This window comes from Giraffa tippelskirchi, chromosome 3 (assembly GCF_054371585.1).
Source record: "Giraffa tippelskirchi isolate mGirTip1 chromosome 3, T2T-mGirTip1v1.2.pri, whole genome shotgun sequence".
NCBI classification, from domain to species: Eukaryota; Metazoa; Chordata; class Mammalia; order Artiodactyla; family Giraffidae; genus Giraffa; species Giraffa tippelskirchi.
Window position 1 is genome coordinate 53,748,609 of NC_137277.1, and position 20,019 is coordinate 53,768,627.

The 20,019-nt window shown below is 40.5% G+C and overlaps 1 protein-coding gene and 1 pseudogene across 2 annotated transcripts in view; both read right to left on the bottom strand.

Annotated features, from left to right (window-relative positions):
* The window catches only part of LOC145543514 (large ribosomal subunit protein uL30 pseudogene), a 208,818-nt pseudogene that overhangs the window by 33,812 nt on the left and 154,987 nt on the right, over positions 1-20,019 (bottom strand). The gene's annotated exons all lie outside the window — the stretch shown is intronic.
* Positions 2,531-3,466, bottom strand: LOC145542610 (olfactory receptor 4D1-like). The gene has a single exon (XM_081581779.1). It carries the CDS (start codon positions 3,464-3,466, stop codon positions 2,531-2,533), a length of 936 nt encoding a protein of 311 aa, XP_081437905.1.

The window sequence follows — 20,019 nt, forward strand, 5'->3', positions numbered from 1 at the left end:
TTTAGGTACACACAAATTTAGAATTATTCTATCTTCTCAGTGTATTTCTCATCTAATATTATGAATTATCCCTCTTTATTATTTTAAAAAATCTACTTTTCTAATATTAGTCTATCTACATTAGCTATTTTTGTGGTTTTTAAAAAATTAATTAATTAATTTTAATTGGAAGATAATTACTTTACAATATTGTGGTGGTTTTTTGCCATACATCGACATGAATCAGCCATGGGTGGACATGTGTCCCCCCATCCTGAACGCCCCCTCCCACCTCCCTCCCCACCCCATCCCTCTGGGTTGTTCCAGGGAGCATTTTTTAGTTAGTATTTGAATGCTGTGTATAATGATAGTATTATTTCACTCTATTAAATTACATTTAAGTTTTGTCTTGTAAACTGCATAAAATTAGATTTAAAATTTTTATTCAATATAACAATCTTTGTTGTTTTAACTGGGACATTTAGTATGAATAAATTTAATGTAATTACTGACATACATGTTTATATTTATCATCTTAGTTTTTGTTTTCTATTAGTTCCACAGATTTTAAGTTTTTTTTTAATAAAATAATCTCTATAATTTCTACAGTTCCCATCCTGAACCCCCCTCCCACCTCCCTCTCCATCCCATCCCTCAGGATCATCCCAGTGCACCAGCCCTGAGCACCCTGTCTCATGCATGGAACCTGGACTGGCGATCTGTTTCACATATGATAATATACATGTTTCAATTTTTTTGGATCTTTTTTCTTGTTTCTTTTTGTATAAATAAAGTAGTTTTGACTATTAAAAAAAACCCCAACTCAGACTGTTAGAAGCTGCCTAACTTGCTTTGTGGGTTAATTCATGGTTCAAAAGCATGCTTACATATGTGCATGCAACTCCCTCTCAGTGGGTCACACCAAGTTCTAAAACACAGGCTCCATCTACCTTTCTTATCAGTATCTCTGTTACCCCGGAACTGATGGCTAGTCAGGAATCCATGGTGTCTCACATATGCCCTATGTTTGGTTATTTCTGTAGCTTTGGGAATGCATTCTGCTTCCTGAAATACCTTCTACTACCTTCTAAACCTTGAAGTCCTCAGATATCACCTCTTTGACTCCTTGTCCATTTCTCGCATACAGAATTAATCCATATCTCTGGGTTCTGGTTCCAATAACATTTTTAAAGTACATTTGTTACAGCTTTATCATATTTTTCCTGTTCTTTCTCTGAACTAGATTGTAAATTCAATAATTTAGTAGCCCAAGCACCTACAATAGCGACCCTGATTAACACTTGCTTAAATATGTTCCAATTCTAATGTATTAGGAGATAATTATGTGATCTTGTTCAATGTGACCATGTGGAAAATTGTGGGGTGTATCACCTTATCCTTTGTTCTCAGCATCTTCCCTCCAAATCACAAGACCAAGAGTTACTTGGTGATTAAAAGCTTGGTTTTCACTTGCCACTTGAAGAATCTGTTTTGAATGCCTTGTATCCTCTGCATTAATCTTGAGGTTATCCTCAGACTTTAGACTGACTAGCATGGGGTCCATATCACTTGTTTATTCTCTACACTCTCCAACAAGTGTTTATGCATGTTTCTTATAGCTGCTCTATATACAGGTGAGAAAATGCTAGTTTCACACCTTCCTTCAGCCCAGAATGGGAAAGAGTCTTCAGGTCATCCGTCTTCTTAGAGATCCTTTATCTGCAGGATCAGTTTCCCAGCCAGTGCCCATACATCATCTATACAACAAGAAGAGTGACCCTAGGAGACAAGAGTATATCCTTGGGGAGAAACTACTGGACTCCCTCAGAAAGCAGGACAAGGTCCCTGCTCTCTTTAGCCTGGGTTCCCCAACCATCCCACAACATCGTCCTCATAGCCATGTCATCCAAAGTACATAAAGATTTGGTCACTAAAGTAGAATATCTTGCAGAATATCCAAGAAGTATTTGGTCAAGAAAGACCCAATCCAAAGTACAGGTAAATATGTACTTTGATGATGGAAAATATTTAGAAACTTAACAAATGATATCACTTCCGAAATACCACAGTGGGGAATGAGGCAGAGAGCAGGGAGGAGAACAAACGTAATTGTTCCAGATTTGGCTAGAAGCGTTGACCATTCGTCAGAGATATTCACCCATAGAAGAGGAACTCTCTAAGTTTTCCCTTGTGATGGCGAGATACTCTGAGTTTCAAATCCCACCCATATCTCCTGCCTCAAAACCTGGGGTCAGAGAGACCATCTCCTGGCCAAGCTCTGCCCCTCACTTGCTGTTCATCATTGAGCAAGTCTTTTCTCTCTGAGTTTTCTCACTTGTAAAACTGTATAATTCTACCATACCTACTGTCAGTTTTGTAAGAATGAGAGAGAAGTCTGAAAGTAACTAACAAAATAGCTGACACAGGAAAATGTCCGTAGAAATATTAGTTTAATTTCAACTGTCACACTCCATAAAGACTTTCCTCCACCTCTCACATGGAAAACAAAGGTTCAGAGAGATTTATCATTTAAAGTCAACCTATTTTAAGTTCACTCCCTACTGGAAATCACTAGGCGCTTGCCTAATCTCTTCACTGCTGCCTGCATCTCCTGGTTCCTCAGGGTGTAGATCATTGGGTTGAGCATGGGGGTGATAACCGTTTGGCTGATGGACACAGCTTTGTCCATGGGAAAAGAGGTGAAGGGCCGGGCATAAATATAGATACAGGGAATGAAGACCATACACACGACAGTGATGTGAATGGTGCAGGTGGAAGCTGTCTTCCTCCTCGCCTGCCCTGAGTGGGACCTCAGCATCATCAGGATGACAGTGTAAGAGATCAGAAGGAGGAGGAACCAGACAAGGACCAGCATCCCACTGTTGGAGATCATAAGGAACTCCAGGAGGGAGGTGTCCTTGCAGGCAAGTCTCAGCACTTGTGGAATGTCACAGTAGAAGTTATCTAGGATGTTGGGTCCACAGAAAGGCAATGGGAGCATCAGAATCAGCTGGACAATGGAGTGGACAAAACCCCCTACCCAGGCAGCCGCCACCAGACTCACACACACTCGAATGTTCATGATGGTGACATAGTGAAGGGGCTGGGAGATGGCTATGTAGCGGTCATAGGCCATCACTGAGAGGAAGAGGAGAGTCCCACCTCCCAGAAAGTGGAAGAAGAAGATCTGGGCCATGCAGCCCTGGTAGGAGATGGTCTTCTTCTCAGCGAGGAAGTCCACCAACATCTTTGGGGCAGTGACTGAGGAGAAGCAGACATCTATGACTGCCAGGTTTCTCAGCAGGAAATACATGGGTGTGTGGAGCCTGGAATCAGAGGTCACCATGACCATGATGAGTTGGTTTCCCATGACAGTGGTGGTGTAGACAAACAGGAACACCAAAAACAAGAAAAACTGGAGCTCCTGATTCTGGGAGAACCCCAGGAAGACAAATTCTGACACCCATGTGAGGTTCCCTGAATCCATGGTGTCTTCTCCATACACCTAAAGGAAACAAGCCAGAGACATAGATACATGAAGTTGTTGCTTGCTCTCTTAGTGATCAAGGGCTCAATTCAGTTTTCCAAGTCAATATAACGGACATTCTTATGTACAGAGCACAATACCAAGTGCTGACTGAATGACCTTGTCTCTGGAAAGTTTACTAGTTGGTGCTGGAAAAAACATACATGAAATATCTTAAAGCCATCGAAAGACACATGCCACCCGCCTTTCTAAGATTCAGTGTAATCTAGGTGAAAAGATACTTAGAGTCAAACCAAACAGAATCAAATTTGAGAACTTCTATCTCTTTGAGATTTGGCCTTGAATAAGTTATTTAATGTGAGTCTCAGTTTCCACATCTGAAAGAAATATGTTTTCTTTATAGAAACTGGCTAAGGGATTAAGTAAAATAACACATAAAGTTCCCAGGACAATATTTGGAATAATAAATATTAATCACTCTCCTCTGTGTAGTCTCCTACTCCACTTCAGTTTTTACTACATTTTCACACCAATCGTTTTTCCTTTTTAAATATCAATTTATTAAAAAAAAAAAACCTCTTATGTTTTATATAACTTAAAGGTTATTTTTCAATTAGAGTTATTAGAAAGCATGAATATTGTATCAATCATTTTTCATGCAACAGTGAAAACAACAGAATGTTCATGAAGTTCTCATGTGCTTATGTTTCCCCTTCAGAATTTAATCATAATGTGCTAGACACACAGGCCTTGATTTCCCAATTTATTTGTGCCCTGCAGTACCCATCTTTGCTTATGGTCAGTAATTAAAAAGTGCATGCATGTGTGAATGCTATGTCACTTCAATCATGTCTGGTTCTTTGCAACCCCATGGACTGTAGCCCCCCAGGTTCCTTTGTCCATGGGATTTTCCAGGCAAGAAAACTAGAGTGTGTTGCCATTTCCTACTCCGTGGGATGGGATCTTCCCAACCCAGGGGTCTCTTGTGATTCCTGCATTGGCAGGCAGATTCTTTACCAGTGTGCCACCTGGGAGAGTGAGATCCAGTTTTAGCTGAACTGGTTAAGGATTTTTTGCTGTTTATGGGGCTAATCTTCAAAGCAGAGAATATCCTAAATATTCCAATTTAGGTGGTGTTAACTGGGGTTAACTGCTAGATGTGTTAAAAGTTATTGGGGTTCAGGACATGTGAGGGAGTCTCTGGGTACAGCTGCACATCTGGGACATTCCATTTCTTTCCAACCTCCAGGGTAGGTGACCCTTACTGAATGAGGCTCCCCAGATTATATGTGGGAAAATGGCAAAGGGGTAAGTATTTCATTAGTGAAGAAATAGATAAATACATTGTTTGAAGGGGACTTAGAGCTCTTCTGAAATGACAGCAATTTCAGAAGGTGGTATTGATCCAAGGGTAGAAGAAAAAAAAATGTTGAAGTAAAAGAAAGTGAAATAAGTGAAGAATTCAAAGGAGAAAGGAAATCATAAGGGAAGAGGCTGGGGGAATAGAATGGTGAAGGAAGAAGACATGGAAAGGTGGTGTGGGAGGGGAGGGAGTGGGAGCAAAAATGAGGAAGGACTCTGAGGGTGAGAGACAGAGGCAAAAGATGAGGGTTAAGTGCCCTCCCTACTTCTTTGGCTTCCTCTCTATCTCCACCCACTCTCACCTGACTTCCTGAAATCCATTATCTCTCAGGGATCACTCCCTTTTTAATTTTCCCTTTCATCTTTCATTCCAGTACACATTTTACAAAGCTGCCCTTGAGACTTTTCGAAATGCTAATCTGATCACGTTCCCCTCTCACATCTATTTTTGTAGTGATTCCACCAGAGCCCCTTAGGAGACACATATAATACTTTGTGGATCAAGTCAGGGTAGAAACATATACATGTGCACACAATTCAGTGTGTCACACAGGGCTCTAAATGTAAGTTCCATCTACCTTTCTAATTAGTACCTCCACCTCTGGTGAATCATTAGGTCTTTAATGGAAAATAGTCTTAAAGATGCTGTGTATTTATTTCCATTTTTGTTTCCTGCGATTCTCTTCATCATCGTCTCAGCCATAGAAAAAGTCAATGCGAATATCACCTTCTTCATCGCTCTTCTCATTATTTCTCCCATGCAGAACAAATTCCTCATTTTTCAATGTTCTTAAACATCAAAAATGGGGCTTCCCTTGTGGCTCAGAGGATAAAGAATCTGCCTGCAATGCAGGAAACTGCAGTTGCATCCTTGGGTCAGGAAGATCTCTTGGAGAAGGGAATGGCAACCCACTCCAGTATTTTTGCCTGGAGAATTTCATGGACAGAGGACCTTGGCAGGCTGCAGTCCATGAGGTCATAAAGATTCAGACACAGCTGAGTGACTAACACACACACACACACACAAATATACAAACATTGAAAACAAGCTTCTGTTACAGGTTTATTATCGTTCATTTTTTTAAACTTCTCCCCTCAACCAACTACATCATAATTTCAATATCTTGGTAATCCCAGAACTTGGAACAGCAACTCTGATGCACCTTATGCTCAGTAAATATTGTGCAATTGATGTATTAAGTAGGTAATTAATTATGTGGAGATTTTAAAAGTGATTTTACTTATCTCCTGTTCCCTATCTCATAAGCCAGATCTATATTTGGTTGCTGAAAGTACTGGGTTTTACATGCAACCTGAAGCAGTTGTTTTAACAGCATATACCCGCTCTCAGATTTCTTTCCAAGGCTCTTCTCCAACATTACACTTAGTACCATCAAGTTTAGGTCACTTGTTTATTCTCCTCACCCTCCAACAAGTGTTTCTAAGAACCTAACTATCATTGACCTATCTGAGGGTGTGGAAACCCTCAGGATCTCACCTTTCTTCAGTCCTGGATGGGAGAAGAGAGTTCATGTCTTACACTTTCTTGGGGACCCTCTCCATACAGACTCACAATTTTCAGATGTTTGGCATCACTCACACACGAGTCATGACCCCGGGGAAGAGCACGTATTCTCAGGGAGAAATTATTGGACTGAGCTCAGGAAGCAGAGTTGAAACAATTCCCACTGGGGTGAGGGAACAATGGGAGTTGTTAAAAAAAAAAAAGTTTCTAAGTCTCTCAAAAACACTATTTAAGTGGCCTACCTTGAGGACAAAAAAAGAAAGAAAGAAAACAAAACAGGAATCAAATACATACACACACAACCTAAACAAAAGAAAAGTCAACAAAGGACACTGAAAATTATAGAGATTCATGACACGTAAGATTAGGAGATCAAGATTTGAAAAATCAGATTCTCTGAAAGTTTCCAGGATTTTTGGAAGGACCCATTTCAGAGACTATAAGTATGCACACTATCAGCATGCACCTGAATCACCTGAAGGGGATGCTAAACCTAAGATTCAGTAGATCTTGGATGGCTGAGATCTACAGAGAATTAGCATTTCTAACAGTTTTTCAGGTGATGCTAATGCTACTTATCTGGGGGCACAGTTTGAGAATGACTGAGTTTCACTGCTCTTGTCAAAATGATGGACAGTTTCTTTCTCATATTATCAAGACCATTGGTTTGATAGTTTACTTTAAAAAAATTAATTGGCTGTATTCTAGAAGATGATGGAGGAATAGGATGGGGAGACCACTTTCTCTCCCAAAAATTCATCGAAAGATCATTTGAACGCTGAGTAAATTCCACAAAACAGTTTCTGAATGCTGGTGGAGGACACCAGGCACCCAGAAAGGCAGCCCATTGTCTTCAAAAGGAGATAGGGCAAAATATAAAAGACAAAAGGAGAGACAAAACAGTTAGGGATGGAGAACCGTTCTGGGGAGGGAGTCGTGAAGGAGGAGAAGTTTCCAAACACCAGGAAAGCCTCTCACCAGCGGGTCTGTGGGGAGTTTTGGAATCTCAGAGGGCAACATAACCGGGAGGAAAAAAAAAAAAAGAGCCCACAGATTACACGCCTAGCTGTGACTCCCAGCAGAGAGGTAGCCCGGAAGCTCGCTTTTGCGAGCAGCGAGCAAGGATCTGAACAAGGAGGCGTGGGCTGCATGCATAATTGTGGGGACCGGGCCTGAATGCCCTGTGGACAATCTGAGGGAGCTAACAAGAGATAGCCAGAAAGAAAAAAAGTGAGAGAGAGAGAGAACATTCCCGTGAAAAGCTCTGAGGCACAGCCTGGCCCGCTCACAGAACAAAGGATTGAGCAAATACCAGAGGAGAGCAAGCCGGCAGCAGACCGGTCCCTCCCCACACCAGAGGCAAGAGGCAGGTGGGCGACTGCCAGAGCCGGAAGGTGAGGGGCAATCTCGGCTCCAGCGACAGCATCCTCCAGCAAACCGTGAGCAGGTTCCCAGTTGCAAACCAAGTCTTCCTGGGATCCTGGACAGTTGACATCCACCAGGAGGGTTGCAGCCAGAGATCATCTCCCCAGAGGAGACATATGGCACACCTGATCGGTGCTCTTGCAGCGCACCCAGGAAACCGAGGGACTGGGACCTGGGAGGTGATGAGACGCACCATCCAGCTGGGAGAGTGCATTCGCCAAGCACCTGGTTTCCTGAGCTGCTCGGACTTGGAAAGGGCACAAAACACAGGCCCAACAGAGTCTGCGCCTTTGTGGAGTACCTGAGAACCTGAACCTGAGCAGCTTAGATCTGGGAAGTGCATGCAACCCAGGGCCAGCCTTAGACAGTTCCCCTGCAGAGCAACCTGGAGCCTGAGCAGTGTAGACAAGGAAAGCACACACGCTGTGAGCTGGGGCAAACTCAGTGCAGCCGAGACACTGTGAGCGCTCCCCACACACGCCAGTGATATTTCTTTGCAGTGTTCCTCCCTCCCCACAGCACAACTAAACAAGTGAGCCTAAATAAGTGACCACCTTTGCCCCCTTGTGTCAGGGCAGAAATTAGACAGTGAAGAGACCTGAGAACAGAGGAAGCCAAAATAAACAAAGAAGGAACTGCTCTGGAAATGACAGGTGCAGCAGATTAAAACCCTTTAGTGACTACATTGGAAGGGGCCTATAGACCTTGAGAAGAAGTATAAGCTAGAACAAGGAACTATCTGAAACTGAACTGATACCACACTGCCCTCAACAGCTCCAGAGAAATTCCTAGATATGTTTTACTGTTATCATTTTGAAATTTTTTAATTTTTTTATCTTTAAATTCTTTATTACTCCTTTAATTTTCATTTTTATAAACTATTACCTTGCAAAAAAAGACCCCATTTTTAAACCAAATTTCATATATATATATATATTATAATTTTTGTGATTTTGTTTTGTTTTTTAATATTGTATTTTTGAGAGTCTAACCTCTACTCTAGATTTTTAATCTTTGCTTTTTGGTATTTTTTTTAATCAATTTTGTACCTTTAAGAACCCAACCTTCAGTACCCATTTTTACTTGGGAGTGTGATTACTAGCTTGATTGCTCTCTCCCTCTTTTGACTCTCCTTTTTCTCCATCTGGTCGCCTCTATCTCCTCCCTCCCCCTTCTCTTCTCTACCCAACTCTGTGAATCTCTTTTTGTGTTCCGGGCTGTGGAGAACACTTAGGGAGCTGATTACTGGCTGAATCTGCCTCTCTCCTTTTGATTCCCCATTTTCTCCTGCTGGTCACCTCTGTCTCCTTCCTCCCTCTTCTCTTCTCTGTGTAACTCCGTGAACCTCTCTGAGGGGTACAGACTGTGGAGAGCACAAAGAGAATTGATTACTGCCTAGCTTGCTCTCGCCCCTTTTGATTCCCCCTCTTCTCCTGCTGGTCACATCTATCTCCCTCCTCCCTCTTCTGTTCGCCCTGTCACACTGTGAACCTCCCTGGGTGTCCCTCACTGTGGAGAAGCTTTTCAGCATTAACCTAGATGTTTTATCAACAGTGCTGTATAGATGGAGAAGTCTTGAGGCTACTGTAAGAATAAGATTGAAAGCCAGAGGCAGGAAGCTTAAGTAAAAAACCTGAGAACACCAGAGAACTCCTGATTTCAGGGAACATTAATTGATAAGAGCTCACCCCAAAGCCTCTATACCTACACTGAAACCAAGCTCCACCCAAGAGTCAACAAGTTCCAGAGTAAGACATACCATGCGATTTTCCAGCAATGCAGGAACATAGCCCTGAGCTTCAATATACAGGCTGCCCAAAGACACACCAAACCCATAGACATCTGAAAACTCACTACTGGGCACTTCATTGCACTCCAGGGAGAAAAAATCCAGCTCCACCTACCAGAACACTAACGCAAGCTTCCCTAACCAGGAAACCTCGACAAGCCACCCGTTCAACCCCACCCACAGCGAGGAACCTCCACAATAAAGAGGAACCACAAACTGCCAGAATACAGAAAGGCCACCCCAAACACAGCAATCTAAACAAGATGAAAAGGCAGACAAATACTCAGCAGGTAAAGGAACATGATAAATGCCCACCAAACCAAACAAAAAAGGAGGAGATAAGGAGTCTACCTGAAAAAGAATTCAGAATAATGATAGTAAAAAATGATCCAAAATCCTGAAAGGAAAATGGAGTTACAGATAAATAGCCTGAAGACAAGGATTGAGAAGATGCAAGAAATGTTTAACAAGTACCTAGAAGAAATAAAAAAGGGTTAATCAATAATGAATAATGCAATAACTGAAATCAGAAACACTCTGGAGGTGACCAACAGTAGAATAATAGAGGCAGAAGATAGGATAAGTGAGGTAGAAGATAGAATGGTAGAAATAAATGAAACAGAGAGGAAAAAAGAATTAAAAGAAATGAGGACAACTTCAGAGGCCCCTGGGACAATGTCAAATGCCCCAACATTCGAATCGTAGGAGTCCCAGAAGAAGAAGACAAAAAGAAAGGCCTTGAGAAAATACTTCAGGAGATAATAGTTGAAAACTTCCCTAAAATGGGGAAGGAAATAGTCACCCAAGTCCAAGAAACCCAGAGAGTCCCAAAAAGGATAAACCTAAGGCAAAACACCCCAAGACACATATTAGTCAAATTAACGAAAATCAAACACAAAGAACAAATATTAAATGCAGCAAGAGAAAAACAACAAATAACACACAAGGGAATTCCCATAAAGATAACAGCTGATCTTTCAATAGAAACACTTCAGGCCAGAAGGGAATGGCAGGACATACTTAAAGTGATGAAAGAGAAAAACCTACAACCCAGATTACTGTACCCAGCAAGGATCTCATTCAAATATGAAGGGGAACTCAAAAGCTTTACAGACGAGCAAAAGCTGACAGAATTCAGCACCACCAAACCAGCTCTTCAGCAAATGCTAAAGGATCTTCTCTAGACAGGAAACACATAAAGGGTGTATACACTCGAACCCAAAACAACAAAGTAAATGGCAACGGGATCATACTTATCAATAATTACCGTAAAGGTAAATGGGTTGAATGCTCCAACCAAAAGACAAAGCCTGGCTGAATGGATACAAAAACTAGACCCCTATATATGCTGTCTACAAGAGACCCACCTCAAAACAAGGGAAACATACAGACTGAAAATGAAGGGCTGAAAAAAGATATTCCACACAAATGGAGATCAAAAGAAAGCAGTAGTAGCAATACTCTTATCAGATAAAATAGACTTTAAAATAAAGGCTGTGAAAAGAGACAAAGAAGGACACTACATAATGATCAAAGGATCAATCCAAGAAGAAGATGCAACAATTATAAACATATATGCACCCAACATAGAAGCACAGCAATATGTAAGGCAAATGCTAACAAGTATGAAAGAGGAAATTAACAACAACACAGTAATAGTTGGAGACTTTAATACCCCACTCACACCTATGGATAGATCAACTAAACAGAAAATCAACAAGGAAACACAAACTTTAAATGATACAATGGACCAGCTAGACCTAATTGATATCTACAGGACGTTTCACCCAAAAAACAATGAATTTCACCTTTTTCTCAAGTGCACATGGAACCTTCTCCAAGAGAGATCACATCCTGGGCCATAAATCTAGCCTTGGTAAATTCAAAAAAATTGAAATTATTCCAAGCATCTTTTCTGACCACAGTGCAGTAAGATTAGATGTCAATTACAGGAGAAAAACTGTTAAAAATTCCAAAATATGGAGGCTGCACAACACACTTCCAAATAACCAACAAATCACAGAAGCAATCAAAAAAGAAATCGAAATATGCATAGAAACAAGTGAAAATGAGAACACAACAACCCAAAACCTATGGGACACTGTAAAAGCAGTGCTAAGGGGAAGGTTCATAGCAATACAGGCTTACCTCAAGAAACAAGAAGAAAGTCAAATAAATAACCTAACTCTACACCTAAAGCAACTAGAAAAGGAAGAAATGAAGAAACCCAGGGTTAGTAGAAGGAAAGAAATCTTAAAAATTAGGGCAGAAATAAATGCAAAGAAACAAAAGAGACCATAGCAAAAATCAACAAAGCTAAAAGCTGGTTCTTTGAGAAGATAAATATAAGTGACAAACCATTGCCAGACTCATCAAGAAACAAAGGGAGAAGAATCAAATCAACAAAATTAGAAATGAAAATGGAGAAATCACAGCAGACAACACAGAAATACAAAGGATCATAAGAGACGACTATCAGCAACTATATGCCAATAAAATGGACAACTTGGAAGAAATGAACAAATTCTTAGAAAAGTACAACTTTCCAAAACTGAACCAGAAAGAAATAGAAAATTTTAACAGACCCATCACAAGTACAGAAATTGAAACTGTAATCAGAAATCTTCCAACAAACAAAAGCCCAGGACCAAATGGCTTCACAGCTGAATTCTACCAAAAATTTAGAGAAGAACTAACACCTATCCAATTCACACTCTTCCAGAAAATTGCAGAGGAAGATAAACTTCCAAACTCATTCTATGAGGCCACCATCACCCTAATACCAAAACCAGACAAAGATGCCACACAAAAAAAGAAAACTACAGGCCAATATCACTCATGAACATGGATGCAAAAATCCTTAACAAAATTCTAGCAAACAGAATCCAACACCATATTAAAAAGATCATACATCATGACCAAGTGGGCTTTATCCCAGGGATGCAAGGATTCTTCAATATTCTCGAATCAATGTGATATACCACATAAACAAATTAAAAGATAAAAACCTTATGATTATCTCAATAGATGCAGAAAAAGCCTTTGACAAAATTTAACATCCATTTATGATAAAGACCCTCCAGAAAGCAAGATTGGAAGGAACATACCACAACATAATAAAAGCCATGCATGATAAACCCACAGCAAACATTATCCTCAATGGTGAAAAATTGAAAGCATTTCCCCTAAAGACAGGAACAAGACAATGATGCTCACTCTCACCACTACTATTCAACATAGTTTTGGAAGTTTGGGCCACAGCAATCAGAGCCGAAAAAGAAATAAAAACAATCAAGATAGGAAAAGAAGTAAAACTCTCACTGTTTGCAGATGACACGATCCTCTACACAGAACACCCTAAAGACTCCACCAGTTTCCTTTGTTGTGCAAAAGCTTTTAATTTTAATTAGGTCCCATTTGTTTATTTTTGCTTTTATTTCCAATATTCTGGGGGGTGGGTCATGGAGGATCCTGCTGTGATTTATGTCGGAGAGTGTTTTGCCTATGTTTTCCTCTAGGAGTTTTATAGTTTCTGGTCTTACGTTTAGATCTTTAATCCATTTTGAGTTTATTTTTGTGTATGGTGTTAGGAAGTGTTCTAGTTTCATTCTTTTACAAGTGGTTGACCAGTTTCCCCAGCACCACTTGGTAAAGAGATTGTCTTTTCTCCATTGTATATTCTTGCCTCCTTTGTCGAAGATAAGGTGTCCATAGGTGCGTGGGTTTATCTCTGGGCTTTCTATTTTGCTCCACTGATCTATATTTCTATCTTTGTGCCAGTACCATACTGTCTTGATGACTGTGGCTTTGTAGTAGAGCCTGAAGTCAGGCAGGTTGATTCCTCCAGTTCCATTCTTCTGTCTCAAGATTGCTTTAGCTATTTGAGGTTTCTTATATTTCCATACAAATTGTGAGATGATTTGTTCTAGTAAACAGAACACCATTCCATGTTCGATGCATGAGACAAAGGCTCAGGGCCGGGGCAATGGGATGACACAGAGGGATGGGATGGGGAGGGAGGTGGGTGGGGGGTCCAGGAAGGGGAACACATGTAAACCCATGGCTGATTCATGTCAATGTATGGCAAAAACTATTGCAAAAAAAAAAAAAAAGACTCCACCAGAAAATTACTATAGCTAATCAATGAATATAGTAAAGTTGCAGGGTATAAAATGAACACAGAGAAATCCCTTGCATTCTTATACACTAACAGTGAGAAAACAGAAAGAGAAATTAAGGAAACAATTCCATTCACCATTGCAACGAAAAGAATAAAATACTTAGGAATAAATCTACCTAAAGAAAAAAAGACCTATATACATAAAACTATAAAACACTGATGAAAGAAATCAAAGATGACACAAATAGATGGAGAAATATACCATGTTTATGGATCGGAAGAATCAATATAGTGAAAATGAATATACTACCCAAAGCAATCTATAGATTCAGTGCAATCCCTATCAAGCTACCAACAGTATTTTTTAGAGAACTAGAACAAATAATTTTACAATTTGTATGGAAATACAGAAAACCTCGAATAGCCAAAGCAATCTTGAGACAGAAGAATGGAACTGGAGGAATCAACCTGCCTGACTTCAGGCTCTACTACAAAGCTACAGTCACTAAGACAGTATGGTACTGGCACAAAGACAGAAATATAGATCAATGGAACAAAATAGAAAGCCCAGAGATAAATCCACACACCTATGGACACCTTATCTTTGACAAAGCAGGCAAGAATACACAATGGTGAAAGACAAACTCTTTACCAAATGGTGCTGGGAAAACTGGTCAACCACCTGTAAGAGAATGAAACTATGACACATTTTGTAACACCATACACAAAAATAAACTCAAAATGAATTAAAGATCTAAATGTAAGACCAGAAAGTATAAAACTCCTAGAGGAAAACATAGGCAAAACACTCTCTGACATAAATCACAGCAGGATCCTATATGACCCACCTCCCAGAGTAATGGAAATAAAAGCAAAAATAAACAAATGGGACCTAATTAAACTTAAGAGCTTTTGCACAACAAAAGAAACTAAGCAAGGTGAAAAGACAACCTTCAGAATGGGAGAAAATAATAGCAAACGAAGCAACGGACAAACAATTAATCTCAAAAATATACAAGCAGCTCCTGCAGCTCAATTCCAGAAAAACAAACGACCCAATCCAAAAATAGGACAAAGAACTAAACAGATATTTCTCCAAAGAAGACATACAGATGGCTAACAAACACATGAAAAGATGCTCAATATCACTCATTATCAGAGAAATGCAAATCAAAACCACAATGAAGTACTACCTCACGCCGGTCAGAATGGCTGCTATCAAAAATCTACAAACAATAAGTGCTGGAGAGGGTGCAGAGAAAAGAGAACCCTCTTACACTGCTGGTGGGAATGCAAACCAGTACAGCCACTATGGAGAACAGTGTGGAGATTCCTTCAAAAACGGGAATAGAACCACCATATGACCCAGCAATCCCACTGCTGGGCATACACACTGAGGAAACCAGAATTGAAAGAGACACATGTACCCCAATGTTCATCGCAGCACTCTTTACAATAGCCAGGACATGAAATCAATGTAGATGTCCATCGGCAGATGAATAGATAAGAAAGCTGTGGTACATATACACAAAGGAATATTACTCAGTTATTAAAAAGAATGCATTTGAATCAGTTCTAATGAGGTGGATGAAACTGGAGCCTATTATACAGAGCGAAGTAAGTCAGTAAGAAAAACACCAATACAGTACATTAACACATATATATAGAATTTAGAAAGATGGTAATGATTACCCCATATGCAAGATAGCAAAAGAGACACGGGTGTAAAGAACAGACTTTTGGACTCTGTGGGAGAAGGTGAGGGTGGGATGATCTGAGAGAATAGCATTGAAACATGTATATTATCATATGTGAAATAGATTGCCAGTCCAGAATCAATGCATGAGGCAGGGTGCTCAGGGCTGGTGCATTGGTATGACCCTGAGGGGTGGGTTGGGGAGGGAGGTGAGAGGGGGGTTCAGTATGGGGAACACATGTACACCCATGGCTGATTCATGTCAATGTATGGCAAAAATCACTACAATATTGTAAAGTAATTAGTTCCAATTAAGATAAATAAATTTAAAAAATAAAATTAAAAGAATCCTCCATCAAAATAAATAAATAAAATTTAAAAAAATTAATTGATCTTGGACAACATGATAGGTTGGAAAGGTTTGTATATTACACTGGAAACAAACCCTATAAGTTTGTCATTTATTTTACCAACCAGAACCCAAGGTCGACTCCCCATGTATATCCAATTCTATTGCACCATCTATAAAACTCTAGTACTCTTTATATATGAATTACTACTCAATAAAGTCCTTCCTTTTAAACAAGGACTAGTATATGAATTGTATATACATTCCTATTATGATGAACTGTTTAGATAATTTTTATTATCTTGGTGTAGAATAAAAACTGTGAGTTCTTAAACACAGTTTTCTGTTTTACATGAGATTTCCAGAATGATCTGAATTCTTATGTTACAAATATTTACACTTAGCAAAGCACAATCCCTCTGGTTTATTTTTTTTATTTTTTATTTTTTTAATGTTTATTGAGCATTGGTGTTTTCTTTTTTTTATATATAAATTTATTTATTTTAGTTGGGGGCTAATTACTTTACAATATTGTAATAGTTTTTGCCATACATTGACATGTATCAGCCATGGGTTTACATGTGTTCCCCTTCCTGGACCCCCCACCCACCTCCCTCCCCATCCCATCCCTCTGTGTCATCCCATTGCCCCGGCCCTGAGCCCTTGTCTCATGCATCGAACAAGGAATGGTGTTCTGTTTCACATATGATAATATACATGTTTCAATGCTATTCTCCCAGAACGTCCCACCCTCACCTTCTCCCTCAGAGTCCATAAAATTGTTCTATGCATCTGTGTCTCTTATTCTGTCTCGCATATAGGGTTATCGTTACCATCTATCAAATTCCATATATATGCATTAGTATACTGTATTGTTGTTTTTCTTTCTGGCTTACTTCACTCTGTATAATGGGCTCCAGTTTCATCCATCTCAGTAGAACCGATTCAAATGTATTTTTTTAATGGCTGAGTAATATTCCATTGAGTATATGTACCACAGCTTCCTTATCCATTCGTCTGCTGATGGACATCTAGGTTGCTTCCATGTCCTGGCTATTGTAAACAGTGCTGCGATGAACATTGGGGTACACGCGTCTCTTTCAATTCTGGTTTCCTCGGTGTATATGCCCAGCAGTGGGATTGCTGGGTCATATGGCAGTTCTATTCCCAGTTTTTTAAGGAATCTCCACACTGTTCTCCATAGTGGCTGTACTAGTTTGCATTCCCACCAACAGTGTAAGAGGGTTCCCTTTTCTCCATGCCCTCTCCAGCATTTATTGCTTGTAGACTTTTGGATAGCAGCCATTCTGACTGGTGTGAAATGATACCTCATTGTGGTTTTGATTTGCATTTCTCTAATAATGAGTGATGTTGAGCATCTTTTCATGTGTTTGTTAGCCATCTGTATGTCTTCTTTGGAGAAATGACTGTTTAGTTCTTTGGCCCATTTTTTGATTGGGTCGTTTATTTTTTAAGGTATGTGAAATTGTGGCTTTTAAGTACAAGAGATTCTAAAAACACTAGTTCTTTCAATGTTTAGAGTCTCAGTTCATTTTAAACTCCAGTCTTTTCTTACAATAGCCTGGGTTGATTCTGGAGAAGTAAATAGGTCTTGTCAATCTCCTTTACAGTCAGACCTGGAGAAGGAAATGGCAACCCACTCTAGTATTCTTGCCTGGAGAATCCCTTGGACAGAAGAGCCTGGAGGGTTACAATCCACAGGCTTGCAAAGAGTCAGACATGATTGAAGTGACTAAGCACATTACTGTCAGATGCAATTAACTGTAACTATCAAAAGTAACTAATTAAATTACCTGGATTAATTTATTATGATTCTGATTTAGTTCTCAATTTAAAAAAAAAAGCTGGAGCAAGAACAAGATGGCATAGGAGTAGGCGAACGTGGAGTACATCTCTCTCCACAGACACATCAGGAATACACCTTCAGACACAGAACTGCATGCAACACCAGCTAAGAGTAGACAGGAGTACCTAACCAGCGGGAAAGAATATATAGAACCATGCAAAACTCGATAGGAGGAAGAAACAAGGGGGAAAAACAGAAGTGTACGTAGGACTGGACCTGCCTTGGGTGGGTGGTGGAACTGAAGCAGGGGTCCAATCCCCACATCAGAGCAATTGTCTGAGTCAGAGGAGAAACATTTAAGGCTGAAAGTGAAACAGCTGATTTGCAGCAAACTAAAGGGAATGAGAATCAGACAGTCCTTGCTGCAGTATACCCAGGACAGGGATGCAGGTCCCCTAGAAGGCGCAGTGGCTGGGAGCTGGAGTTTAGGGATTGTGGAGCAATCCCAGGGCAAGGGCTGCTGACTGTGGAGAGATGGATGGAGGGGATGTGTGGGAGGAGACTGTGGTGGGAAATGCCTGTGGAGGAAAGGCAGGCAGCCACTGAAGCAAGCCGATACTGCTGAGTCCTGCGTAGGGGTTGGAGCCATCACCATAGCTTCTCTCTCCCCAAAGGCCAGCATGGGCAGCTGAGTAATAGAGAGACTGGCCCATTAAACGCCTGACACAGGGAACTACAGAGTAGGACCCCATGCAGGGTGCCCTTTTAGTGAGTGATGCACCGATCTACAGACTAAGACCCCAGCCAGGGGGGCCCCTTCTGTGTGCCTGCTGCACGGAACAACAGAGAAGGACCCCAGGCAAGGGAGCCCTCCAAGTGTCTGAATGGGTGGAGCAATGGAGAAAGACTGGCCAAAGAGGCCTTCTGATTGCCAGATACCAGAGGATCAAAAAAAGAATCTGATAGGGCCATAACTCCTGCAGTGGAGGCAGTCTGTGCCCCTACACATTTGGTGCCTTCAGCGTCCTGGCTGCCGAAGCAGGTGCACTACCTTCATGCTCAACCCTCACTTGGGCAGAGCTGCCACAGGCAAAAAAAGGCTTGTGTTTATGCACGCAGGGTCTCTTCAGTAGTGTCCAACTCTTTGCGACCCTGTGGACTGTGGCCTGCCAGGCTTCTCTGTCAGGGGGGTTCTCCAGGCAAGAATACTGGAGTGTATTGATCCATACTGGTTGCCATACCCTTCTAGAACACTATATTTCATGCTTCCCCAGCCGCCAACTCCCCTGAGCACCTGGCATGCCAGAATCCCTGCAATCCAAGCAGCTGCACCACCTTCATACCTGGCCTTCACTGGGGTAGATCCAAGTCTTCCAGGGCAGCCTCAAGAGCAAACTCCAGTGGACAACCCACATGCAGAGGTGGAAATAAAACCACAGTTGAAACCCAGGGGCAGTGTGTCTAAGGAAGAAGACCCACAACCTTCCCGCCAGCTGTACAAGCTGCAGATTAAATCCACATGATCAACTAGCCGGACTCTATGTCTATGGAATATATAAAAGGACATTGAGAACTCCCACAAAAGAAAACACCCTAGTTTTGGTAGCTGTGGACATTGGAGGCAAGAACACACAGGAGTAGGACCAGATTAGAATCTGAGCTACCCCCACAGAAGGTCCAGAGACCAACACATTGTTGGAGGGCATCCTAGGGAGGTGAGGTGGACTGTGATTCCCGTGAGGAAAAGGAATCTGACAGCAGTGACTCAAGAAAAACATTTATTATTCCTATATTTTGACCTATTCTGTGGATTTTTTTGGATTTTTTACCTTATTTTTCTTTCCCCCTCAATCCCCCATTGTAGTTGTTGATTTTATTGGCACTATGAAATCTAATTAAGCTTTTGATTTTGTTTTCTTTTCTCAGTTATATATTTTTTATTGTTTTTATAAACCTCTGCCTCCAAGTTGGGCTTTTGCCGTTCTGTGGTTTTCCTTTTTTTTCTTTTCTTAATTTTATTTTTTTAAACTATTATTACTTTTTCTACATTTATTCCTCTGTTTGCTTTTTCTACTGTTCTTTTCCCCTTACAGTTAACCTTTAATGTATATAAATTTTTTTATCTACTTCTATTTAAGTTTGCATAGCTATTCTTTCTTTCTTTTCTTTCTTTCCATTTCTCTCAATATATTTGTTAGTTTTGTTTCATTGCTTTATTCCCCACATTGCACCTTACTTTAGTTTTGTTTTCCAGTTTGTGCTTTAGTTAATTTTGTTCTAAACTGGTAGGTATGATTTTTGGTTTCTTTTGTTTCCTGAGTCAATCTATTGTACTTTATTTTTGTTGGACTGTTTTGATTTTGCATGTGGGTGTATTTGTATATGTGTATATTTCATTATTTTAATTATTATTTGCCTGATTTTGTAACTACCGTTTGTCTGGCATTCATCTTTGGTTTCTCATTTTTGGGTATTTGCTT